The following is a 27,533-nucleotide window of genomic DNA, read 5'->3' as shown; positions in this document are numbered from 1 at the left end:
AAGATAAACTACATGAAATAGCTAGTAGTTGGCAGAGCAGGATTCACACTCAGCTCCATCTGACTCCAAAGGCAGGACCTTCTTAGCCGAACATTTCATATGCAGTCCCTAGTGATCAGAGTTTCCTAAATTTCCTCTTCTTGTTCTCTTTTTCTCACCTGCCACATGAGTCTGTGTTCATTTCCTTTCAATTTGGTTAATATTTATGCTCTTACTATGTATGTGCCATGCATTGTTCTAAATACTACCTATGTTCTCCCATGGAGGCCTCCTAACAATCCTGTGGAGGAGATATTATTACTGTCCCCACTTTATAGATTTAGAAACAGACTGGTTAGGTCATTTGCTCAAGGTCATCTAGCTAACAAATAGCAAAGCTAGAAATTGAACCCTAGAATTCCAGTTTCAGACTCTGCTTTTAACCTTTTAACTATTAAACTACCAAGGTAATATATGCCACTTATACCTATATGTGTTTCCATATAAGTATACTTAGATTACATAAAATGCCCTGTGTTTCCCTGGCAATTTAAAGAAATGAAGAAGTGGCATGCATCCTAGCATTATATAATATGCAATATCCCTTTGGAGGCATTTGGTTGAATAATATTGCAAACAGTATTCCCTCTAACTCATCCATAAACACTTCTCATGGGATTTTTGTTCTTTGTGGAATAATTTCCATTGCAATAATTCTTATTTGTTTTCTCAAAAATAATGGCTGGTTTCCACCACTCTCATCCATGTACTGCATTGCCAGAAAATTTGTGGGTGCATCTGAGAGCCTGGATTTGTCCCACTAGATCAGTAATGATCTTGCCAAACTGACTTACGTGCCTCCAACTTCAAATTACTTCAATAAATGTTTACAATAACTTGACTTGGGAAGGCCAAGAGGAGTAGGGCTCCTTCTCTGTCCTCCAGGAACGTAAAGTTTCCTGAGAGGCAGACAAGGAACTGAGTGCCCACAGGGTATCAGGAGACATACCACTTGGCACTGGAACCCACCAAAGACATCACACAGCAGGTGGCCCCAAGGGTGAAGGATCCCCAGTTCCCACAAATGTACAAAATCCACGCCCTCGAAGGGACTGGAAACCCCAAATTCATGTACCGGTATAATGGTTAAGTCCATGTACTGCTTCCCATGTTTTATTATGGACTAATACAAGGTTAAATTTCTAATTGGGATCCGCTTTGATCATTATTCAATTATGTTAGAGGAGATCATCACTCAGATGTGATCTCCAGTTGACTTTTAAGCTGGGCTCAGGCAATCAGAGGATCCTCACCTGTCCTTCTATCTTTGGCATCTGGGCTCCACCCACCTGTTCCCACAGTGGAAGCCATTTCCAAGGAAGTAGCCTTGAGAGAGTAAGATGTTGTTGAGACCATCTGGACTGACTACAGGACTGAACCCAGTTAAGGCCTCTATATAAACTTTTAAGATTCTGGTGGGCCCTAGCTGTTTTGGGTCAGTGGATAGAACGTCAACCTGCAGACTTAAGGGTCCTGGGTTCCATTCCTGTCAAGGGCACATGCAGGGGTTGGGGGCTCAATTCCCAGTAAGGGGCATGCAGGAGGCAGTTGGTCAATGATTCTCTCTCATCATTGATGTTTCTATCTCCCTCTCCCTTCCTCTCTGAAATCAATAAAAATATATTTTAAAAAAAGATTGTGGTGGGCACGTGCAGAGATCTACTTGTCTTGCCACACCCAAGACAAGCCTGGTAAGTAAGTTCCCTTGCTTATTAAATCTGCCACCTACCAATCTGACTTTTTCTTGGGTCTCTCCTAGCACTCTGTGTACCAGGACCAATTTCAGGTTTCATCTGGGGAACACCAAAGTTTGTGAACTGAAAAACTACTCAACTGGTTGCTATTATTAGATATTATTAAAAGGGTAGAATATAGCTAGTGAATTGGAAATGCTACCTTTATTCACTATGATATGAAATTCTTATGTATAATTGGATTTATTTCTGGACATTCTGTTCTATTCCAATGGCCCATTGATCTCCTATTCCTGTGTCAGGACTATTCTTTTTTTAAATCTAGAGAATTTGCCATCTGTATTTATATAATACCTGGTAGGATATGACCTCCTCTTCCTATTCTCCCTTCCTCAACAGCCCCAAACACTCATGCATACTTGCTCTTCTTGTTCATAATACTACTGGTTCTCATTTTTTTATATGAACTTTAAGAGCAACATATCTAGCTCTGGGGATCATAACTTAATATTTTTATTAAAATGACATAAAATTTACAAATTAGCTTCATGGGAGTGGATATAAAGGGAACCTTAAATCTCTACTCAAAGACAAAAGTCAATCTGACTCAGTGGAGAGATAACCGTGCTCTTGTATGCGTATTTCTTGGCAGCTATTTTACTGGTGATCTTTCTCCCATTTTTAAGTGATTTTGTTTGTGTATGTGAAGGCAGATAATTTATCTATGTCAATTTTATTCCTACTGCCTTCCCTACTTTGCTATGTTTTTAGTAACTTTTTCAAGAATATATCCTTAGGAACCTGAGATAACATTTCTCATTTCAATGGGGTTTCAGCAAAGGTGAGTAACAGTAAGAGAGATGCATTTCTTGACGGTGGGAAAGCTCACTGTCTATCATGACAAGCACACGCATCTTACAAATGTTGAAACTCTCAGAGGTGGTGGGGAAAGTTGTGGGTGGAGGAGCAGAGGCTCACATAAAGGAAAGACCATTCTTCAGCACCTGCTATGCCTGCCACATGGGCATAGGGTCCATGTTACTAGATCTTCCAATGTTACACGTATATAAAGCCAAAAATCTGGACTTGCAAGTGAAGTCTCCTAGTTTTTAAATTAGTTTAAAATATTCTTTGATAGAATAGAAAGGGCAAGTCCATAGTTTAAACACGTTCCCCAAACTGTCATTTGTTAACATCTGAGAAACACATGTTGTCATTCAGACCAGACAGAAGCTGTAGCATGTGGTACTATCACATGATTGGTTTGTTTTCCTTATTATGGGTGTATTGGTTTCCTGGGGTGACCATAACAAATGACCACAAATTTGGTGGTTTAAAATAGAAATGATTTTACAGTTCTAAAGACTGGAAGTCCCAGATCAAGATGTCAGCAGGGCCGTGCTTCTTCTGAAGGCTCTAGGGGAGGGTCCTTCCTTGCCTTTGCTGGTGGCTCCAGGTTTCTTTGGCTTGCGGGTGCATCATTCCATTCTCTGCCTCCATCCTCATGTGACCTTCTCCATGGCTCCTTCCCCCTGTGTCTCTGTGTGTCTCTTATAAAGATACTTGTCACTGGATTTAGGGCCCTCACAGATAATCCAGGATGAACTTATTTCAAGATCCTGATCTCAATTAATGTAATTTATTGTCATAGAGTATCCAAATGTTTTCCAAATAAGGTCACACAAACTCAAGGGGCTAGGGCAGCCGTGGGCAAACTACAGCCTGCGGGCCGAATCCGGCCCGTTTGAAATGAATAAAACTAAAAAAAAAAAAAGACCGTACCCTTTTATGTAATGATGTTTACTTTGAATTTATATTAGTTCACACAAACACTCCATCCATGCTTTTGTTCCGGCCCTCCGGTCCAGTTTAAGAACCCATTGTGGCCCTCGAGTCAAAAGTTTGCCCACCCCTGGTAGGACATGGGCATATCTTGTTGCTGGCCACAGTTCAAAATGACTTATGTCATAGAAATAGAAAGGTCATAAAACCAATACAGACCTGTTTTTAAAAATGGCTGTTCTGATACATCATCACAGGAGCAGGGAATGTGAGTCCCCCTGCTTCCTCACCTCATCAATGTCCCTGCCTTCCCGCTTCTCTCCCCTTCCCTTCCCTGTTTCTTGTGCCTCCTCCTCTTCCTTTCTCTTCCCTCCTCTTCTCCCTCCTCCTACACCTCTCTCCTTCACTCTTTCTCCATTCTCACAGTCTCTCTCTCCTCCACTCTCTCCCTCTCTCTACCCTCCCCCCTTCCCTCCCTCCTACCTGTCTTTTCTCCTCTCCTTACTCATTGATTTTTTAATCTGTTCCATCTGTGTTGCATTCCTGTGATGTGCTAGGGGCTGTGTGGTTCTGCAACCTGAGTGCCTCCTTCCTGAACCAGAAGCAGGACCAAGAAGAGCTAAGAGCTTCCCCTTTACAGGCTTCTGAGAAGCAAGCCATGGGTCCTCCGTGCGGAGGCTGACAGGGATGCTCTAATCTGCAGAGCAGGACTTGTGTGCATTAGCCTGAAATCAGGGCTACTCGTCACTTTCTGAAGCCACATTCGTATCTGCCAGTCTCCCTTCACCCTGGCCATCCAGGCAGCTGACCCCTCTCGACATCTGATAGATTTCCTTTTACACCACACACTTGTGAGAGCCTTGTTCCTTCTCAGCTGGAAAGCTCACTCCCAAACGCACTGCCCAGGATGAACTATGTGTGTGTTAAGTTGTCCGCTCTTGTCTTAACCACAAATTTCAGGGGGTGTTTAGGGTGGCACTCCAGTTAAAAGGGGAAAGAGCCAGATAAATATAGTTATATATTTGTCAGCTAAAACCCTGATTGTTATTTCCATGTTGTTCTAAGCTCACTTCCCAAATTATAGGGATGTTGTATAATGTGGACTCAAAGGGACATTTGCTTCAAACCATCTGGAGATTGAATTCTGAAGTTAAATAATCTTCCCTCACCCCCCATAAAAGGAACAACTTTATTATAATAATTTTGTTTACACCATGTAAAAGACTGATCTTTCTCCTTTGATATAAATCTGATTCTGTTTCTTGATGCCTCGGGTTACCTTGAAAAATTCTAATAATTTAATAACACCTTTATTGTGTATCCAGATCACTTTTCTTCTGAGCTCTAGTAGGAATGAGAAAAAGTCTCAATTCACTGCACACACACACTAGTTTAGATTAGAGTTATTCTAATTTTTGCTTCTCTCTGTGTGGCATCTTGGTGACTGTGTACCTTGTATTAATTGCCTATTCCTAAGAAAATATAGGCAAAATCATTAGGCTACAGAAACTGTAATGAAAAATTAAAAGTAATGGTTAGTGGCTGAAGCCCGAGGGAAAGCTTTGGGCCAGTGCATAACAGAGCTCATATCTATAATAATAAAAGGGTAATATGCTAATTAGACCAGACATCATTCCAGGTGTCATTCCAGAAGTCCTTTTGGACAAAGCCAGGGCTGGAGGGAAGCCCGGGTCCCGGGTGCCAGAGGGAAGCAGGCACCAGCAGCTGGGGGAAGGAAGGCCTACTCTTGCATGGATTTCGTGCATTGGGCCTCTCGTTACTAATAAAGCAGAGGGATGGAGAGTGCCTGAACCCAAAGGGCTGCCAGCTGCATTCCAAGGCATTGTGAATGTTTGGCCACAGCAAAGTCTCTTTTGAAAGCTTAGCTATCCCACGGACAATTGTATTCCTTTTGATTGAAAAAGAGTAGAAGGAACCAATAAGAACTAATTTATCTTTCACCAGAGCCCCTGCTAAAAGAAGTAAACACATTGTTTGGTCCTGAAAGAAATGTGACTCAGCTGAGGCAAATCGGCACGGACTCACTCAATTGAATCACATCCATTTGGCCTCTGCTTCTGCTCCTTTGACTGATCTAAGAGCTCTGTGTTCTGAAACCAGCTTCTGCTGCAGCACTGTCAGCCCGTGTAGCCAGTTTTGCCATTTTGATTGACTCACTCATCCCCATACCTACCAGGTACCGGCATACCTCGGGGATATTGTGTGTTCAGTTCCAGACCCAAAGCAGCAATGCTCAGGGAAACATGGAGTGAAAATCCATCAACAGGCAACCACATGCGCTACCCCTCCAGGGCCCTCTACAGGCAACAGGATGGCAAGGTAGGGCTCCTGCAGTACTGAGCAGAGTACCAGGCAAAAGTCTCAACTACACAAGCAGAGCAAAGACCCTCTCTTCTGAGCCAAGGCGAAACTGGAGGCTGAGAGGGTGGGGATGCTTATATCTTAACCAGAAGGACTGGGATTGTTCATTTCCCACCTGCTGAAGCTCAGGATTCGCTCTGGAGCCGTGCTTCTCCAAGTATGGGCAGCGTGAGCATCACCTGGAGCTTGTTAAAAATGTAGGCTTTTCCCCACGAGCCTTGCTTTCTAAAGTACGGGCAGCAAGAGTGTCACCTGGGGCTTGTTACAGCGGCAGCCTCTTCGGTCCACCCCAGGTCTTCTGAATTAAAATCTACATCTTAGGGAGCCCCAGGCAGTTCATATATAATGCACTTGCAAGAGAAAAGCAGTGCTCTGTCTACACAAGGGTGGCCAGCAGAAGGAAGAGGAGAAGAGGAGGAGGAAGCTGAGCCCTTCGGACATGTGAGTGAAACGGACAAGGGTTTGGGCTAAGAAATCCTGCCCTTCATCCACGTCCGGCCACGGTCCATGCAGCCAGCCTTCGTGGTGCCTTTCTTTCCAGAAATCTGTTGGTTCTCCCTTAGAACTGGGGAAAGTGGACCTAATTACTGTTTTCCCTTCCTTTTCTCTGTTGAATGTTCTACAGCCACCGACCTGCATGTCAGCCGCAAACTGGTCCTTCCTTCCTCAATATCCCTCTGTGTGTCCAGCAGGCACAGGCGGCAGAGAGAGGCATTTTGAAGTGATAGACTTTTAAAATGATGAGCTTCCTTCCAAAGACGTTTTCTTCTGAGCTGGAGAATGTAATTGTATCCGGGCTGTCCTTTGAGCCACTTTTAAGAGTTCCTATTCTGAGTTTAGTTTGGGGTCCAGACCTGTGACGTGCGACCGAGAAGTTTGTTTCTGACGCCCCTTTGCGTTCTGTTGAGGATGTTTAGAGTGTGTTGTTGGTGCTGCTTGGAGAGGGGCTGGGGTGCTGAGATGATGGAGTGTTTTGGCTGCAGAACAAACCGCCTCGAATGCCGTGGCTTAAAAGAGAAATCACCCCAGTTCTGCAGCTGGGGCTGGTCTCAGCTAAATGCTGCTTCTACCACAGTCAGCAGGGGGCTGGAATGGGCACACAGGCTTTGCTGAGAGGGCTGGGGTCTGGCTGGACTCCTCTCTTTCCACGTGACCTCACATCTCCTAGTCCAGTGGTCGGCAAACTCATTAGTCAACAGAGCCAAATATCAACAGTACAACGACTGAAATTTCTTTTGAGAGCCAAATTTTTTTAAACTTAAACTCTATAGGTAGGTACATTGTTATTAAATTAATTAGGGTACTCCTAAGGCTCAGGAAGAGCCACACTCAAGGGGCCAAAGAGCCACATGTGGCTCACGAGCCGCAGTTTGCCGACCACGGTCCTAGTCAAACCTCTCAGATCCAGGCAGCTGGGTCCCAGGTAGAATTCTGCAGGGACAAGCCACAGGGGCACAGGGTTGGCAGCCTCTGCTTGCTTTCCCCTGCCCAGTGCCCCAAGGATAAGGACGCAGTGCAGAAGGAGGGCTACACCCAGGTGGAAAGCACAGGAAGCATGGACCATTGGGGCCACTTGTCACAACCCACCAGCCTTGCTCCCACCAAACCCCAAGTGTCCACCCACGCACAGGCAAAGATGAAGGGGGAAATGTAAGTTAGTCACTAGTTGTCATGTGTACCAGTAAGTTGCTTATATGTTTGTACATAGCCAAGTGCATACATGTAGTGATCCTGGAAACACAGATTCCCCTTTATTTAAGAGTTTTATGTTATCCTACTGAACATTGTCTGGAGGCAGGGTTATGGGAGTATAGTGAGTGGGGGGAGGGCTTCCAGCCAGATAGATTAATCAATCAGTATCGACATTAATCAATCAGTATCGACATCAAAATGAGATCAGATGCTACAGCCAGATTATCTTAAATCAGTTCACGTGGTGGCTATGAAACGACATTCGTCTGGGTACCTGGTCAAGACATCATTATGTTCTATCATGTCCTGACAATAGCCTGGAAAATTACCTGAGATATAAAATATTCTTTTTCATTTTCCCCACAATGCTGTACAATATCCTTTATTTTATAGGGATTTTTTTTACTGTCTTGTTTACTTACTTGAAGTTTTCTATTTATAGCAGGCGTACTATATGCCAGGCCATGAATTCTGTGCTGGGAATGCAGTGGTGAATTAAATTAACCTGACATTCTCCTCTCACAGTTTAGAGTCTGGAGCTATTTTTTTTAATGACTAAAATTTAGGGAAAACTTTGACTAACTTAAATAATGTGAAAGTAAGTTTATCTTCCTCCATGGTCTTGACCTTAACTCTGTAAGTTCCTAGTCTTCCCACTATTACAAACAAGAAACTGAGGAAGGGGGTGGTACGATCTTTATGCTTACAGATTGATGAATGGAAGATTGAAAGGTTAAGTGTGTACTTGCTCATGTTTACACGACTTAAGTGAGATGAGTGGAACTGGAATTCAAGCCCAGCCCTTGTGATACTGAATCCAGTCTGAACCTCACAGGACCGTATGGTTTCATTGGAATATTTAAAGTGGTGCTATCCTAGTGAGGTAGCGAGAGATTTCCTGGGGACCTGGCCTTTCTGGTCTCTGCTCATCTCCAACTCTTTGTGAATAGCATTGAGCTAACATTGACCTCAGTTTACCAGTGGCTTCTTCATAAATTTAATTCTACTTTGACTAGAAAGTCAATTGCATACTGGGATATTCCTAAACAAAAGAGGCTTCTCAAAATGATATTCACAGGTCAGTAGCTCACATAGCGAGAGATGCAGAATATGGTGAAATTGTTTACCGTGGGCACATTATTATTTCATCAAACCTCTGTTGTCCATCAACAAAATGGGATTGATAGTAACTACTGCATAGATTGTTGAGATGAGTAAAAGAATCCATGTAAATTGCAGAGTTTGATCCACAGTAAGCACTGAAATTACCAGTTATTCTCTTGGTGTGATGGTGATGATGATGTTTATAGAGATGCTTTGTCCCCAGTCTTGTTTATCAGAGATGCAAGGCATGTTGTGAGGACTATAGCATCCCTAAGGTCTCTAATGCAGATTTTATTGTGAAAATGTCATTTATAGGCCACACGTCTGCCTGAAAGACTAGAGATATAGATATAGGTTAGCATTAGAATATTCTTTTTTCTTCCACTGATTTCTTTTCTTTGATTGACACAAAAGAGCATTCAATCTACTAAAACAAAGGAAAACCACAACGGGTATTTTTGTTTTCAAATGTTCCGGCAGAGCCCCGCAAGCAATGACCTTTTCATTCAACTCTCTTTAGGGTTTGATGCCTACTTTACATCCCGCACACTTGAAAACAACAGAAGGAACGTCTGGTTTGCTGAATACTGGGAGGAAAACTTCAACTGCAAGCTGACGATTAGTGGGTCAAAGAAAGAAGACACAGATCGCAAATGTACAGGTAATTTCGTTCTCTCGGTCCTGTTACTCTACATGGCCAGTGCTGAAATGTCTGCATACCTGACAGAAGGAAGCCTGGCTGGAGACAAATTGAAAAAGTAAATTGAATTTTACTAGATTGTTCAGAAAATGGAACAGGAGCATACGTCCCGGGGGACAAGAGAAGTACAGGCAAGATTATCCTTTTCTGCCTGTCCATCTAGTAGTAATTGGCCTTTTCGTTGATTTTTTGAATTCAAAAGGGGTCGTGTTGCTCTGAATGCTCTCACAGGTAAATATTGGTTCATGTTGTAGCCAGGAGTCTGAAGTTATTTTTACATAGACAAAAATCTCTGACAAATTCCATATCGGACCCTGATTTAATTGCTACCATGGATGGTATATTTGATTAAGGAAACAAAGTACTTGGGCAGTGGTTCTCAACCTTCCTAATGCCGCGACCCTTTAATACAGTTCCTCATGTTGTGGTGACCCCCAATCATAAAGTTATTTTCGTTGCTACTTCGTAACTGTAATTTTGCTACTGTTATGAATCGTAATGTAAATATCTGATATGCAGGATGTATTTTCATTGTTCGTGACCCACAGGTAGAGAACCGCTGGTTTAGAGTAATGAGTTTCAACTGAGTTTCATAACATCAAAGTTAATGACTCACTTGCTATTTAAAATATGTTTAAAAATAGTCACCCAGGCTCATATGTAACCTTAAAAAACTATTCCAATTAAAAACACATGTGTATGTGTCATATAAATGTATTAGTAAGAAGGAAAGTTATACGTTCATTCATTGATCCAGTCACAAACGCTCATGGAGCAACTCCTTTCTGCAAAGCGTGTCCTAGGCACTGGTGATCTGATGGTGAACAAACCTGGCAAGGACCCTGCTTTGGTGCCACTTAGAGAATAGTGTGGGGAAGTCCACATTATTCCGGGGATCTCTCTATAAATACATCATTTTAATCTGCAATACGTGTCTGAGAGCTGTAAGGGTATATATCGAAGGAATTTCACTCATTGAAAGCAGAAACTGCCTCGGAAGACCTCCTTGAGGAGGAGGAGTCACTGGCTGATTAAGGAAGGCAGGAGAGGGATAGATTGAAGAATGTCTGTTGATGAAGAACATGAAAAAGGGCTTGTAGCAGGAGGAATTATGGTACCTCTCAGGATGTGAAAAATAGAAAAATGTGACTAAAGAAAAGAAGAGAATGTATGAGCTGAGGTTGCAAGTGCAGAGATATGGAAAAGGAGTAAGTCATGTTGGGATGTATGTGGAATGTGGTCTTTACCCTAAGAATACTAGAAATCATGCAAGGGTGTGGCATGATCTACTAGTTTACCACCTAGTCCAGTGGTCGGCAAACTGTGGCTCGCGAGCCACATGCGGCTCTTTTGCCCCTTGAGTGTGGCTCTTCCACAAAATACCGACTTCTGCGCATGGGCCACAAAGTTTCAATCGCACTGTATGTGCGCGCCGGCACGTGGTATTTTGTGGAAGAGCCACACTCAAGGGGCCAAAGAGCTGCATATGGCTTGCGAGCCGCAGTTTGCTGACCACTGACCTAGGCCTTTATTAAACAGCATTTCCCAATTCTACACTTCAGTTGCCTTCAAGGTTTGTAATGACAACCTTGAAGTCCCACCAAACTCTAAAATGCACTCTGTATGCCCAGGAAAGCCACACTCATGTTGGAAACACTTCCTGTGCTTAGTTTATTTTGTGATATAGCTCTTTGAACACCCATTCCAAAACATCTATTAATCAGGAATAATATATGTGAATCACGATACGAAACACATGGTCAATAGTGTGAAGTTTAGGCATTTTCCTCAAGAAGCTTTCTGTAAAAAGAGATAAGATATGAACAGAGATAGGAGTAAAACAATGATACATAATAAATAGGCATAATTGAATGTATAACTCAGTTAATTAGAATATCCTACTAACAGTATTCTCTATGCCATGGTATACAGCATCAGTGTTTTCAGAAATTTCCTTATCCTGTTGGGGGAAAAAGAAAAAGTCAATTTGATGTTGACTTGATCTAAGTGACACAAAGCTTTCAAGTGAAAATTGAAAAAGAGAGTTTGATATCTGGATAATTTGTCTACATGACAAGGAACATCCACATATAATAGAAATAGCCACATGGTCGATGACAGGTTTTGGTTCTTTCTGACATGGAATATTCTGTAGAGTGTCTCATGGCCATCAGGAATGTTCCACCTGAGATCAACCCCTGGTCCTTTTATATGCTTTAACATAAGCTGTTTTATCTGTAGTCACATTTTAGTGCTGATCATCGAGAATCTGGGTTTATAAAAACAAATAAGCTCATTAGCCAAACCACCAACTTTTAAAAAAAGGAAATACAAGTAGTTGCATTTTCATATCATGCTCCATCCATGTAAAAAATCAATGATCACATTTACTAAATTACCTGTGGTCCCAAATTATTTGAATATTCTCTCCTTTCTCTTTTGTTTGTTCTTGAACTGGCTCTTGTACTCACAGAGGGGAAGGGGAGACCAAAGAAAGAAGCAGGCCACTCCAGATTGGTAGCTGGCAGGATTAATAAGCAAGGGGGCTTGTCTTAGATGTTGCAAGACAAGTAGATCTCTGCACATGCCCACCAGGATCTTAAATGTTTATATGGAGGCCTTATTGGGGTTCAGTCCTATATACAGACTCGGATGGTCTCCACAACTTATTCTGTCATGGTTACGCCCTTGGAACAACTCCCCGTCTGGGAACAGGAGGGCAGGGTGTATGTTTTGAGACAGGGGAAGGTATAAGGAACTTCCGATGGCCTGGGTCCAGCTTGTGGGTCCACTGGCAGTTATATCCTCCTGATGCCCTCCTTTACCTCTGCTCCTTCCTTGCCCCTTCCATTGTGAGAAGGTGCGCCATCTTGAGTGGAGGTATTCCTTCCCTTGTGTCTCTTGCTCTTACCGTCACTGGATATGAACACATGCGTGGTTGTGTATTTGTTTTTCTTTCTTGTACTTCCTTTTTTCAAAGCCAATTAAACTGGTATGTTGCATTGGAGATGTTACCAACATACATATTAAGATTTTTTAAATAGTAAGTAAACCTCAACTTAGAAGAGGAGAAATGGTGGGAAAGGCATGCTGAGATGTGCTAGACTAGAGGAAAAGCAGTGATGGGGAGAAGGGACAGGTTGCATTGTATTAATGAGAGTTTTTTGAAACTGCGGCAAGAAACTAAGTTTTAATGAGGAAAAGAGCGGAGGGGAGAGGGGGCCTGGTGGTATAAGGGAAAGCTGCTTTGGCAACCAGATTTTGAAACATTAAAAGAATGAGCACCTTGGGAAGAAGCTGCAGGACACGGGGCTTAGCTGAGGAGTCTGGCATGGAGACCAGGCATGCTCTGCTCTGAGCGCTGAGGAAAGCAGTCCCCTTCACAGATCTTCCTGTGCCTGGCTCTACTAATGAGTGAGAAAGTCTTCAAATGTTTCAGATTCAGACACAATTTAAAATGTAAACTTTTTTTTTTCCTGGGCTGTATAGCCTTTTTAGCCAAAATGAGTGATTGTGTATTAGCTCTAAGTAGACTGTCATCAAATCAGTCATCTGGCAAGACAAGTTTTGAAGCTGAGTTAGGGGACCCACACAGCTTGGAGAGAGCAAACTTCTGGGGTCAGAATAACAATGAGCTCTATTCTTTAAACAATAAAATAAAAACAACGAGCTCTAAAAACCCAAGAGGGTATAAAGTCATGGAAGAAAGAATAATTATTGAAAATTTTATTAAAAATCAACTATGTGTACTTCATAATTTAACTTGGGGCTAGATGTGCATGGATTCTTACGAAAAAAATGACCTATATAGCCATGTGATCTTTATTCCTATAAATTATCCACATGCATTTAGAGTTTCCTTCAACCAAGAAAGCTACCCTATTCTTCAGTATTTTAAGACAATCATAACTTTTCTTGAGACCCAGTCCCAAGATCCCCAACCCTGAGAGCTAGACATTCTTCCTCCTGGTGGCGGCCTACTTTCCACTGATAACAGATTTAACCTTGGCAGTGACCCATCCTGCTCCTGGGTTATCTGGGCGGCCAACTCCCAAGGGATCATGCTGTTGTGCAAGTTTATTGACGGTGTAATCACATTCACAGGAAACATAAACTGCATTTGACAGGTACTAATGCCGTGCACGCTGCCCTATGGAAGAGCTACATTTTTACATGGAGACAGTGCAGGCTACACACACAATGAAGGAAGCTCTGCCAGGCAGCTCAGCACAGAGCCCCTGTCATCTGTGGGCAGAGGGGTCAGATGTGATTGTTTGTCAAGTGGGTTTATGTTCTGCCGCCTCCACATCACTTGTTGTGTGTGTTCCACCTCAAGACTTGCAAGTGTACCCCCGACACAAAGACCCGTTTCGAGTATGACCTCTCTGGAAGGAACATTCTATTTTTGTGAAGACACCAAGGTCAAGAGCAGAAGGAAAGTTACAGAGATGAAGTGGTCTCTGAAAAAGAGATTGAGGAAGAAGAGTATTTAAGAACCATGGGTGTGGGCCAGAAAGCACCCTGGGTTTGTGTTCTAAGGCTGCTCCTGAGAAGCCGGGGAGAGCTCAGGCATTCAGGAACCCCGGAAACCCTCTCCTCAGCTTTGCAGTGGGGGTGGTAAGACTTTACACCCAGAGTTGTTGTGGGGATTAAGTTAGAGATTTCAAGTAAAAGATCTCAAATCAAACTGGTACATAGTAATAGCTCATTAAACGGTCGTCTGTTCTGGGCTGCTTGCAGCTACCTGTGAGGGTTTCGTGAAGACCAGATTGTCTTACATCAGTCCTAAGGAAAATCAGGATGCATGTAGAATTCTGACAGAAAAATAAAGCCAGAGGTTTCAATAAGTATACCATATGGACAGAAGGTCTTCACTGGGGTGCACATTGAACAGTGATGTACTGAGGTTTCCGAGTTTGCAGCAGGCAGGACACAACTTCATGCTGTGAATAGAATGTGAACCCCAAGGTTTAAGGAATTGCAGTGCCATCATGTAGGGCGTGTGTCCAAACATCATTAGGTCTTGACTTGCTCAACATCTCACGTCCCAGATTTTGTACCATTTTGTCCCTGATGTTCTGTACCTGTATGTGATTAGTATAATCTCCAAGGTCTTTGCTCCCAAACTCCTCCTTTAAACTGAGAAGGAGGTTTTGAAGAATCTGGCAGCCCATAAAAATATCACTCTGTCCCCCTGACCAGTATTTTCCAGTGGTTTGAGCACCAGCCTACACACGGAAGGGTCGCAGGTTCGATTCCCAGTCAAGGGCACGTACCTGGGGTACAGGTTTGATCCCCAGCCTAGGTCAGGGCACGGGTGGAAGGCAACCAGTGTATCTCTCTCACATCAATGTTTCTGTCTCTCTTCCCCACCCTCGCTCCCTCCCTTCCACTCTCTCTAAAAAGTAATGGAAAAAGTATCCTCAGGTGATGGTTAACAAAAAATGTTATCACTCTGTCATATCCCGTGGCTTACGTAGACCATTTGTCTAACATTACTGTTTTGTCCAATGCTACTTTGTGATACTGATTCATCAGAGGTACTTCTTTACTGAAAAGAAGGAACTTACCATTTAGAAACCCATCATCCCATGAAGGGACCTTTTGCCTTCCAGAGATTGTTTTCCTTTTGAGACGACAGAGGATGATTAAGTTGGTGACTTTTTTTTTAAAGCCAATATATTCCATTGCTAATGCTTTCAAGTCACACAGTAAGCAAATTCAGTTTTGATTTAAGTCCCTAATCAACCAAGGTTTACTGTGGAAAGTGTCAGGGTCTAAAGAGCACTATCTGATAAATGCCTGCATTTGGGGAGGTCAGATTCTTAAACTGTGGTTTTCTTTACACCTCCCTTCTCAGAGCTAATAGTTCCGTAAAGGTCACTTTGTCAGTGGGGCCCAAAAAAGCTGGGGAGTAAATGCTGTTAGTGAAAACCATGCATTTCTCAAGTTTGTTATTCTTACCTGGAACCCTGGCCCATATACATTTTTAATAGAACTATGAGGCAAAGGTTTACATGCAAGTGAAGTGCTTTGAGAAAATATGTACAGAAAGAATTTATGACCATGCTAATTAGTTTTCCCTGTCATTTTATTATTCTATCCTAAATTGACCTTTAATTGTTATGTTGATATTGTGTTGTGACACCTAATTTATTCAACACGATCAGAGAATCCTGGTCAATAAGTTATGGATAAGTAATGGCCAACCCTTTGGTGCTGTAAGACTTTTTGAAGCCATTTTGATGAGAAACAATTTAAAATGCATTTCACACCTCTTTTAAAGAGAGGTTTGACACTGATTATTTATAATTTAATCTCTGTGGAGTTGCTTTTTTGGGATTGTGTGTTAATATGATTCTTTGTTAAAATTTTTATTCTGAGTCATCTCTAAATTTAAAATATCTCAGTTGATGTTTTTCTTGTTACAATCACCCTTAAATCTTCCCCTGCTTCCCTCCTAGTTGGCCGGCTTCTGTGTGGGAATTGAAATTGCATGTGCCAAGTTATTAAAAATGTCTATTCATTTAAAAATGAGTGTTAAGTATTAATCTCGGAATCATCACAGAAAGGCTAAGGTATATCATTTTGTGAGTTTAATATAGCATTTTATAGTAACTATTTGGGTGAGTTTACTAATAGAATTTCGATAGATAAGGTGCTAATTAATAGAGTATTCCCCAAATTAAAATGATCTGATTGTCACATCTGAAGTACTCATTATTCTTGGAAATCTTTAAATTCTTTTTGGAACAAGAGTATTGAAAAAAAAATCATATGTCCATTAAAAAAAAAAGAAAGATTGTTATTAGTCATTGGATTCCCACATGTAATAGTCAAAAAAGGTTTTAGCGTAACATTAAATCATATTACAGTAATTGCCATGCTAATTCTGTGGCTTTGCTTTTAATTCACTTAGCTATGAAAGTTCATTTTGTTTTATTCTTTTAAAACCAACGACGTTCTCTTTATAGAGATATTTAAGAACAAAAAGGTGGCCTCTTTTCAATGGGGATCATATCACCAGCTTTGTCAATGATTCCACTGGATAAATTTGAGGGACGATAAGGATTATAATGACAGTGCTGCCTCTAAGAGCAAGAACCCTGCGGCCTTTTCTCTGCTTATCTACTGCAGTAGGTGGGGCCACAAAACCGGTAGTGCAAAAAATATACAACTCCTGATTATTTTCTATAACTTCTCCGTTTTTTGTTTTTCAAGGTTCCATTCCAACAGTTTGTAGAAACTTGGTCAGTCTTTTTAGAAACCTTTATTCCACCTGCTCAGTGTGGCTGAAGCATAGTTACAAAGGGCTGATTAAAGGCTAGGACACTGGAGGTATTTGTGGCGTCCACTTGCGCTGAGCCTTTGGCATCTCTCCATGACTTCCTGTTGTCTGCCAATCCATCCCTGGGAATGGCCTTGTCAATCTATGCCTCTCCTGAGCAGTGAGATGTCAAGGTGGCCACAGCAGGCAGTCTTGCTACTGCTCTCATGGTTTCTCCAGGTTCAGCTCTGATTCTGACTACTTTCACAGGCCTCCTCTGCCCATGGTGGGAGGTTGCAGAACCGAGGACCCTTTTCAGGGGCATTCACCAGCATTTCACTTTGATGCTTCCCTCAGCCTCTCCCTGCTCATCCTCTTCCTTTCCTCAATGTCTTTATCAGGGGCTGGGGGAGGAGACTAACTTAGATCCAATCATATCCTCCCAAGTCTTTTGTATATGGCCTTCACTGCATGTCCTGAATCTCTCAGCACTCAACTGCCAAAGCTCAGAGATGAGTACTAACCACATAAAACTCAAAAGTCAGTCTTCTTTTTCTGTTCGGTTATATTCTTTCCTAAAGCAATGAATTGGAGCACTGTGGCTTCCAAGGTTGTGGGATAGAGCCACATTATTTACATGTACACATATGAGAATATGCAATATTGTGTCATTAAGATGACATCCTAATATATAAGACTATTCCAATTCAAAACTATATGAACACAGCCAAAGTTCAATACTATATGAACACAACCATAGAAGGCAGGCCGGTGCTTATCTTTACTAAATAGTACAAATGTGGCACTAAACGTTGTGCCCAAGGTAGCGGCGGGCTATCTTCACCTTAGAGATGGACCCTGCAGTAAATGAATTCTTTCTGCCACCAACCCTACAGAGTTTAAAAAGTGGTCTCCACCACAAACAGGCCATGTTTCCACAAAGTCCTCAAACCCCACGGCACAGCAAGGCCCCTCCAGGAGCTGTGTTTAATTCTGTGCACAATCTATCCAGGTACTAGAACCCCACGTTGAAATCCCAGGGGCGTCCATACAAAACTGTTCCATAAATGCTAGAAGCCATAATTACTTGAACTGTAGGCCATTTCTCTCTCATTAACTCTAACAGGCAGTGGCTTTAAAAAAAAAAATGGGAGTGAAGGCCTTTCCATTATCGGGAAGTCTATCAGGCCGGGCAGTTAATGAGAAGGAATTCCTACATGAGGGGAATGAATGCATATATGTCTTCTCAGCAGCAGTCCTTGTAAACAAAGTGCCTCTCGTAAGCGATGTAGGTGTTATAAATTGGATGCCTCGTGCATTTGTAGGTGTGAGAAAGGGCTGCTGAATGACTTATCCAGGGCCATCAGGCGAGACAGAATGGAACAGAGCTTTCCTCAGCAAGAGCTTCTGGTTAGACAGGTCTCCTTGTTTAACCTTTTCCTCCTGCAAAGAGAAATGGGGACACTGAAAGCATTTTGGGTGTTTACAGTGTGTGCAGCGGCATATTCATTTTTCTGGAGAATAAAACTTTGCTCACAGGATAAATATCTACCATATATAAACCCAGATAAGAACTTTCTAGGGCTCCTTCTAACTCGCTCACTATTTCCAATAGCAGTAGATCAAGTATGTGGGTGAACACATGGGAAGGTTTCCCATTTCCTCATCCTCAAATGATATTTATTATGTATCATTTACGTTCCTGGGAGAAGGTAGCTCTGAGGGGACTGAAAGCAGAGCTTCTGTGATGGAGAAGCAGTAGTCAAGCTGCCTGCTGAAGGTGCCCTGGGCGGACTCATGAAAGCAGTTACGGCTTGAGGAGTCAGAGTGCCTAGGTTTGAACCCCAGCTCTTTCACTTCCTGTCTCACCTGGGCAGGCTACTGAAACGTGCTTAGTCCCTTATTTCCCCATCTGTAAAATGGGATAACGACAGTCTCCACAGCGTGTGGTCATTAGTGAGGATTAAGTGGGAGTGTGCCCTGTGGAAATAGTGAGTGCTCAGTGGTTGTCGTTGGTGGTACCTCTGTTACCTTTGGCCTTTGTAAAAACAAAAACGAAAAAGAGAACCCCTTCCATGGCTCAAACTGCCTGGCCTTCCTTTATTTTTATCTCTAATCGTGTCCTCTCTTTCGTTTAAAAGTTCTTGCCTGTATAGTGATATCAGTACACTTTTATGAGTCAGGATATCACCCAGTTTGATGCCCATATCAACCCTGAGAAATAGACAAAGCTGGTATCATACCCCTTTAACAGATTCAAACAGGACAAAGCTGAACTCTGGGGAAATTCTGTGACTTATCAGAGAACATCGTTACTAATGAGAAAACTAGAATAAGCCCATCAACTGATGGCACGCATTCATTGTCTCATGCCTTCTGTTGTGCTCTGCGCACTTAACAGATGTGGTTGACTAGCTAGGCCAGTGTCTGTGCTGGACTTGAGAACACAGGCAAGGTTTTGCTTTCAAGGAACTTCTATTCCAGGATGGAAGGCAAACAGAACCATAGAAAGATAAATCAAATAATTACAAATTGAGATTAGTACTGTGAAAGAAGTAAGAGGCTGCACTAGAAAACAAGGGCACAGAATTACTCTAGGAAGTTGGTCGGCAGAGATTACAACAGCCTGACTGTCTGGGAGGGATTAGCATTCCCATTGTACAGATGAGGAAACCGTGGCTCAGATGAATCAACCAAAAGGTAAATACTACTGATTTCTCCCCAGGCTCTTTCTCCTCTCGGTGGCCTTCTGAGCCAGAAAATCAGACATGAATAGGCCCTTTCTCATTTGGGGGAAACATCATGGTTTCATTTACATAGCCATACCCTCACTTGGCGACACTCTGCCACCTGAGTGGCCTAAGGAGGACATAATTGATAACGATCCTGCATTGATCCTTGGGTCCTCACTTATCAACAGCTGCAGTGAGCCAGAGAATCTACCTCCTTTCTTTTCTTCTCTCCTAAACTCAAAATAGGGCAATATTTTCCAGTTACTCTCAAACTTTCCTAAATTGATGAAAAACTGGTAGCTTGTACAAAGAGCAAAGACACAGGATTAAAATGCCTCGTCTCACAGGCAGTATAATTAGACATCAGGGGATTGCAGCCGCAACTAGAAACTTTTCTGTTTTTCATCCCATGGGACTTTGTCCTTTTAGGGTGGGACAGACAAACGTGCCTGCAGCCCTGTCAAAGCCAATGATAGGGACTGAGGGAGTGAGAAACCCAGGCAGCACGAAATAATAGCTCTAAGGAAGAGCTTCCCAATATTGGAGGAACCGTTAGAAACCAAGCTTCCCAAGTGGTCCAGTGTTCTGGCAGAAGTGGGCAACTTACCATGGGAGAGAAATGTTGAATGACAGGACGCCATTGCGTTTTCATTTGAGAAAAACCACAACTCTCACAAGTAAGTTTCAGACAAGTTTGTAACAAAAGGTTACACTTCAGAATTCAATTTAAAAAAGGAAACACACAAATATAAAAAGAAAACTACGCCAAGAGCCAAGCTGAAGCAGTTCCCTTGATGTGAAAACAAGTGTACAAAAATCGTTGGGCTAGATAATTCGTGGACTTTAAGGTCTGACAGCCTGGCTGTTAACGGGACTGCTACATAAACCATGCCTCCAGCACAGGCTGTATATTTCAACAGATCCTCTTTCCCTGGACAAGCTGTGAGATTGCAGAAGTGTCAGTGAATTTCAAGAACGTTTCAAAGCCTAAATGGGTGGTATTTTTAGCACACAGAGCTAACTGTGTCACCTTCTATATTTAAGACATTGTAATGGTCATATCTGTTTGAAGGAAGACGCGTGGCTTCTGGGGCCCCCGTGGCCGGGGTCCATCTCAGACTGCTGGGCTCTCACCTTCGTTTCCTTCTTCGTATAAAGGCACCTGGGCTCTCCCTCCCACAGGGCCAGGCATCTGCGATTCCCTTTCCTCAGTACAGCTTTCGACTAAGTAATCGTCAGTCACCTTCACATCTCAGTGTCACCTCTGCTGATGACCCCAGGATCTGGGTCAGATTCTTTGCTATCTAGTCTCCCACCTCCCGTGCCTTCTGCTGCACTTGCCTCGGTTTGTGCTGCTGCCCTCATTAGTGGGAGAACGTGGGGAACCTCTGCCTCCTGTACTTAGCTGCACGCTCAGTGCTGCCGGGCCTCAGTTCCCTGCTTACGTGCCCAGGCTCAGTGCAGGTCGGGTGTGGAGCAGGAGTTTCACAAGTAGTTGAGAATTTTACTTGGCGTGCTTACCGCAAACATGTGCTTTGCATGACACATTATTTGCGATGGATCAGATTGGGGAGGAGGGGCAGGTGGGGTGTGCCTATGTTTTCCTGAATGCCCAGCTTGCTGAACTTGAGTTTCTTTCAGAAATTTACCCCATGGGTTGAATCAGGGCTTCGTAGGATGTATTGGGCTGCACAGGTTAAATGTTTCCTAAGCCCATTATGTTGACACACAAAGAAATAGCTCTTATTCGAGTTGACAAGTGTTCATTTTAAGTAAAAATGTGGTAATCCCAAAATCCAATGAACTGGAATATATCAGCCATTCCTTCCTGTAAAAATAGAAAAATTCACAGGGATGGGGGACTAGGGAACATATTGTGCCCCCCCCACCCCCCGCATTGATCACTGTTATTCCCAGAGCTGAAGAATTGCTGCATTTTATAAGCTATGAGGAAGAAATCAGATGCAGGGCTAAAACCATAGCAATAAAAATAATAAAACAGTCCATGCTTATTAGGTACTTTCTGACATGGCACTGTTTCATCCTGTAATCAAGTAGGTATATATTAAGACATATAAAACCTCCTGCTTTTTCCTTCTTTTGGGTGATGAATTTTTAGAAGTCATTAGGAGTAGGAAAGAACAAAACTCCTGAAATCAATTTTGTTTACTGCCCCATTCTGGCTGTGAAGCCTAGCATAGAGCCTAGCATTTCTGTGCCCCTTTCCTAATTTGTAAAATGTTAATAACCTAAGGGAGTTTTGTGTTTTGAGGAGAAGCCCTCAATGAGTTAAGGCATGTAAAGTGCTTAGTACATTGCCTCACACATTAGAAGCATTGCCTATTTTTATCCTTACAGCTTCACAGTACAGTATTTCGGACAATTGAAGTGTATTGTCAAATTGTTTTCGGAAAGGACTATACAAATGTATTCAGCCCTGGCAGACCTACTGGAATGCTGCCTCTGTTTTGATTTGCATTTCTTAGAAAGCTGGCGAGATTGAGTAATTTTTCTGTATGCTTGGGCACTAACATCTTTATCATGAGACGCACTTTAGAGCCTTTAAATTGTGTTCATATCCCCTGTGTCATCTGATCATCCCTACAATTCAGCAGAGCCAGCAGAGCTGATGACATTACAGTCTCCTGGAGAGAAAGATAAAAGCCAACTTCCTGGACATTTAAGTGGCTTGCCCAGAGTTACTTGGCTGGTGCCTAGCAGAGCTGGGATTTGAACCACTGGGCAGTGTGTTTTACCCTTGTAAACAGTGATTTATAAAAGTGGCACCTCCTGGCAAGTAAGGATTACCATCATATTTATATTATACTAGAGGCCTGGTGCATGAATTTGTACCCAGGTGGGGTCTCTCAACCTGGCTGGTGATCAAGGCCTAATGGGGGGCCGGCTGGCCAAGGGAGGGAACCCTGGAGGTTGGCCAGCCAGAGGGAGGGGCTGCGGAAGGTTGGCTGTGGGAGCGCACTGACCACCAGGGGGCAGACGCTCAATGCAGGAGCTGCCCCCTGGTGGTCAGTGCGCATCAAAGTGACTAGTCAAGCAGTCATTCTGGTTGTTCGGTCATAATGGTCGCTTAGGCTTTAATATATATATAGATTTATTTATAATGAACACAGAGTAAGTAAGTAAATAAATAGGCCCTAACTTTGTCCTATGACAATTTTAAGCCCTTAGGAAAATATAATTTAAACATCTTATAAGCTGTATTTGGGAATCAGAATCTCTGTAATTTGGTCACCATTACCCTACTACTTCTGGTTCACACAGCTGGATGTACCCATCAGAGTCCAAGCAGGAAAGAGTGGCTCATTCAACCTGGAATATTTAAAGTGTTTCATAAAGAGACTATCTGCAACGTATCATAGGTGTTCCTTGAGGTAACAAAGGATAGCACAGTGCCCCTGACCTAGTAACACAGGGAACCATGATCACCCCCAGACTGGAAGTGCACGCAGGGGCAGGAGAGGGAGGGAACCACAATCCTGGTGGAATAGCTGCTAAAAGAGGCTACTGATGAGCAGAGAACCAGACCAGTAAATATTAAGACCAAACCATCCTCCTGCCTTCCAATCTCCTGCCTGTGACTTCCATGGGCCCAAACCAACTGGTTATCAGAAGGCAAGAGTTCTTCGATTTTGTCTATCCAAGTGAGCTCCTTGGGGCGTAGAGAAAGGTGATGAGTGGGTCTGGGAGACAGTCTATCCAGTGCAGGCATCCTCGACAGGCAAGGTCTTGAGAGTGGGAAGGGCACAGGTTTATTTCCCTTTAAACATGAGCATCTGGCCAGAAAGGTTAAGAAGGCAATTCAGTACGTATGTCTACAACTCAGAAGTCAGCGGTGGAGGCACACAATACTCTTGTTAGTAGATGACAGCATCAGTGGAATGATGGCTGCTATCACTATGAATGATCAGGTTCCCTAAGCTCTAGGTTCCTCTCCTGTGGCACAGCCCATGATGTAACTTGGTCCTCTTTCTGTCACCTTGTGTGATTTAGGAGTTGGGGAACCAGAGCCTAAAAATGCTGATGTTCTGACTACTACTATTTATGTGAGAAATAAAGCCCTTGTCTCAGACCCATGAGTCTCGTGTCTCCTGCCAACATCCATGAACCTGTGGCAGGATAATATGTAGGCTTGCAGGTATGGTAAAACCTCAGACCCTTCACAGTTCTTGACAAACGGGTCAAGACCCACAGGGGTAAGACTCAATGGAGAAGGTTTTTACAAGGGAGAAAAATAATTTATAGGATGCAAATTGTATTGGGTTATGCAAGGAAAGAAAATATCTCCACTTAATAGATCTGCAGGGTTAAGCAGTGTTCTCAGGAAACATCAGTATTTTAGTTAAGTTAGGAAATATGGTTAGATTAAGGAATGATCATTGTGGATTAGAAGTTCCAGAGACCCCCAAAAGACTTGTGAAAAGGAGATGGTCATTGAGCAAGGAAGTTAACATAAGGGGGGTAAGAGCTTGGCAAGTCAAGGATGATCAGAGAGGCTTGTCCCATGGGCAGTGTCCAGCGAAGGTTGGATGGGAGGCATGAAGGATTTAGTTCTGAGAATGGTCTGGAAGAGGATGGTCACTTGAGCCTATGAAGATTCAGGTGAGCTTTGTAAATGAAGCCAAGGGGTGAAACTACCAATTCCAGGAGTGGTTAGGTAAACATTGACCTTGATTTTGGTAGTCTGTTTCTGACTGTGTGCTTGGAAGCAATGTAAGTGATACAATTTCTAGCCACACGGGGAGAATTATGTTTCTCTTTCATAATGAGTATTTTTTTATAGATGAAGAAACAAGTTTAGAGATGTTATATAACTTCCTTTTAGTCACAAGCATAATGCACGCAGAGGCAGAATTTCAACCCAGGTTTGTCTGCTACCAGCCTCCATGCTCCAAGATCTTTTTCTTGGGCAGTGGTTGAGTTCATTACAGGAGAGATAGAAATGCCATCACATTTTGGTTTTAAAATGTTGAGATTTTGAAGGACTTTCTCCCAATTAAATCATATTGGCAACATAGGTTTTAAACTAAGCCTTTATTTTTCTTCCTCAGGTAGCAGGATATGGCTAGTTTCTCTTCAGGCAAATTATCAAGTGTGTTCTGACTGGTGAACTGTCAGTTTCTACCTTCTGGTTAGGAGTTGTTAAGATTTCTTTCCTTGTCAGGATAGCTGTTCTATTTTTCTTAACACAGGTAGAATGTGACGTTTCTAGGAAGTGAAGAGTCTTTAGAAACTCTTGAGAATCCCTTCAACTACATTTCTCATCATTTATGAATATTGTTAGGACTCAATAGGAAGGAACCTATCTTTTTTATTTTTGAGTGACCACGGCTAAATGGTCAAAAGTGTAGGTGAAGAGGTATGTATTCATCTGCATGTTTTAGTGTAAAATGGATCTCGACTTAAAAAAAAACTTAACAGAATATTATTTTCACCTTTACTTGAATAACTTAGTGAAAACCAGTGGAAGCAAAGATAAGTAGAGTCTTTAGCCACATAAGAACCCAGTTGAAGAAAATGATCCTAAATATCACGATTTGGTGTGTTGCCATTTTCTCTCCATCTCAGCCTACAATCATCTGGTCACCTGAATTAAACTCTCCATCTTAGCTGCCAGCTATCCAGGGTGAAGGATTGCAACTTTTCTTTTCTAATCATTTACAGAAGCTACTTGATCCTTACTCTATCTCCCTTTCTGGTATATTCATTCATTCTTTCAACCTTATTAAACATGCATTTACCAGATATCCACTATATCCCAGGCCCTGTTTTGGGTTCTGGGCATAAAGCAATGTTTAAGACTGAGACTTGCCTCTGGGGACTTCAATATATATCCCTTTTTTTCTTCAGTCACTAGAACTAGATACACAACTCAACTGGAGCCAAACAATGGTCTTTTCTATGAGATTTCATTGGTGATTATTCTGAGAAGTCCTTTCAAACCCTCCAGTGGGATAAATTCCCTTACGCCTTTCCTCTGCATCTCAGGAAGCAAAGGGTCCTGGTGCCAGTGAACAAAATCATTCCAACCTACGACATGCCTGCTAGGAAGAGACATTAGACCATGGGAGTCAAAGACCCCGCCCATATGCCGTAGCATCTACAGTATGTGTGCTCTTTCATAAATGCCCCAGAAGCAGAATAATCTTTCTGTGAGACCTGACATGAGAGATGGAATCTGCTTTTCCATAACAACATCTGACTGGAGCTGTGGCATGTGGGAGCATAAAAGGGTTCCATGTTTGTGTTTGTAGCCATCGTCTTATCTGGGTGTCAGGCGCATAGTAGGTGTCACTTAAATACAACTAACTTCATCTTTACTGCATCGCTGCCTATTTCCCTTTTCCTTAATCTCAATATTCTTCTTTTTGTGTGTGTGGTTTTTTTTCTTGTTTTGTTTCTTATCTTCATACTCTTTTTCCCCTCTTCTTTTATTTGCATTAGTATAATGAGATCTTTCAAACAAACTCAAAAGCCAAAAGCCGATAGAACAGTGTGATGAATCCCCGTGTACTCATCACTGAACCACACAGCACTCAATATGTGGCAAATTTATTTTCACATATGGCCACTTCTTTTTCTCTCACTACTGGCCAATTTAAAGTCCACATTAATATTTATATTTTTTAATACCTCAGTATGCATCTCTAAGAGATAAGTGCTCTTAAAATATGCAACACAAACACACACAAACAAAACAAACATTTGCTTATCAAATAGTCTCTGACTTTTCTCACGAATATGTTTATACTGTTGGTTTTCTCACATGTGGATCTAAAAGTGCAAACACAACATTTTTTGATATATCTAAGTCTTTATAATCTAAAAATGTTCCTCTTTATTTTTACCTTGCCAATTGTTTGTTAAAACAGCTTTTACTATTTCTGTAGAATGTCTCACTTTTGGATTTTGCTGTGTACATCTCTGAAATGTTGATTTACGTGTTTCTCATTTTCTGTGTTTCCTGTAAATAAGTCTATAGATCCCAAAGCTTGATCAGATTCGGGACTCTCTCTCTCTCTCTCTCACTCACACACACACACACTACCTTTTTCTGAATCAAGTTACTTGCTAATGTCTAAAGCCAGAGGAGGAGGAAAAGGATGGGCGGGGGGAACAGTAGGAAAAGACTAGATAATGATTCCAGTGTTGTCACCTTGGTCTGTTCACTATAAAATTCCCACCAGCCTTTCCACTCATGGTTTCAGCAGCTACTACTGGTGGTTGCACAGACCAATTACTACATCTGGCATCTCAGTGCATTTTGGATAAATCATTCTGTTAATATTCTGAAAGTTCCAGTTGAATACAACTCCTGGGATGGCAGAAACAGAATTTTTAGAGGCCAGCACCCCATTTGAAAGGGGGTTTGGCTGAAGAATGGGTTAAGAGGATAGGCATCTATAGCAGTATTATCTTTATTTAATCATTATTAAATTTTTATTAAGTTAGTTCTGGAAAGAATGCTTCACCAATGATTTTACAGTTTGCATAGAAGACGCAACCAACACTGGAGAAGTAGAAATTTGGCTTAAGAAATCAGAGGAGAGAAAGTCTGTGAGAAATGGAAATGGAATCGATGCACTCTTTAAGAAAACACATCTTTTTCTTGTTTCCTTGTGGGGTTCAGAGGCGCTGTTCTTACCTTTGCCAAGCTGGCTGGCATTGCCTACAACAGACTACGGTTGGTCTTGGTTGAGTCTCTCTGAACCCCTTCCACACTTCTAGGGGCTGTAAACATTGGGGCTGAGACATTCCCCTGTGCATTGTGTGAAACCTGCCCCACCCCACCCCACCCTGCCCTATCTCAGCCAGGTTTACTGGCTGCATACTACCCTTGCTTGCACTTAACCTGGAAATTGAACATGCATTAGCAGAAGAAAACAATTTTAAGTAACACTTAAGTAGCTCTCCAGGAAGCATCCGGCATGGAAAATGACTAGAAAGGAGGGTTTGTGGCTAGACATTGTTTTCCTCCCTTGCTAGAACTATTTTTTGAATTTATAATGGAATATTCCATGAGTATATTAGGATATTAAGGGTCCCATTGCAACTAAATTTTGGCCATCAAGGTAGAGCAGTGATTTTCAACCAGTGTCCTGCAAGAAGTTATAAAACATGTG

The 27,533-nt window shown here is 42.3% G+C and overlaps 1 protein-coding gene across 5 annotated transcripts in view; it reads left to right on the top strand.

Annotated features, from left to right (window-relative positions):
* GRM7 (glutamate metabotropic receptor 7) overlaps window positions 1-27,533 on the top strand; it is a 751,085-nt gene that overhangs the window by 457,429 nt on the left and 266,123 nt on the right. For all 5 annotated transcript variants that reach the window (XR_011468069.1, XR_011468068.1, XM_070390696.1 and 2 more), the window contains exon 5: window positions 9,214-9,354. Coding sequence is in view for 3 of the 5 variants with exons in the window: in XM_070390696.1 (XP_070246797.1) it covers window positions 9,214-9,354 (141 nt within the window). In the remaining 2 variants the exon portion in view is untranslated. The remainder of the gene's footprint in view (window positions 1-9,213; window positions 9,355-27,533) is intronic.

Source organism: Myotis yumanensis, unplaced genomic scaffold, assembly GCF_028538775.1.
Source record: "Myotis yumanensis isolate MYYU_CA2020_CCGP unplaced genomic scaffold, mMyoYum1.0.hap1 SCAF_14, whole genome shotgun sequence".
NCBI classification, from domain to species: domain Eukaryota; kingdom Metazoa; phylum Chordata; class Mammalia; order Chiroptera; family Vespertilionidae; genus Myotis; species Myotis yumanensis.
The sequence above is the reverse complement of the archived record's forward strand: the minus strand, read 5'-3'. Positions and strand labels throughout refer to the sequence as shown.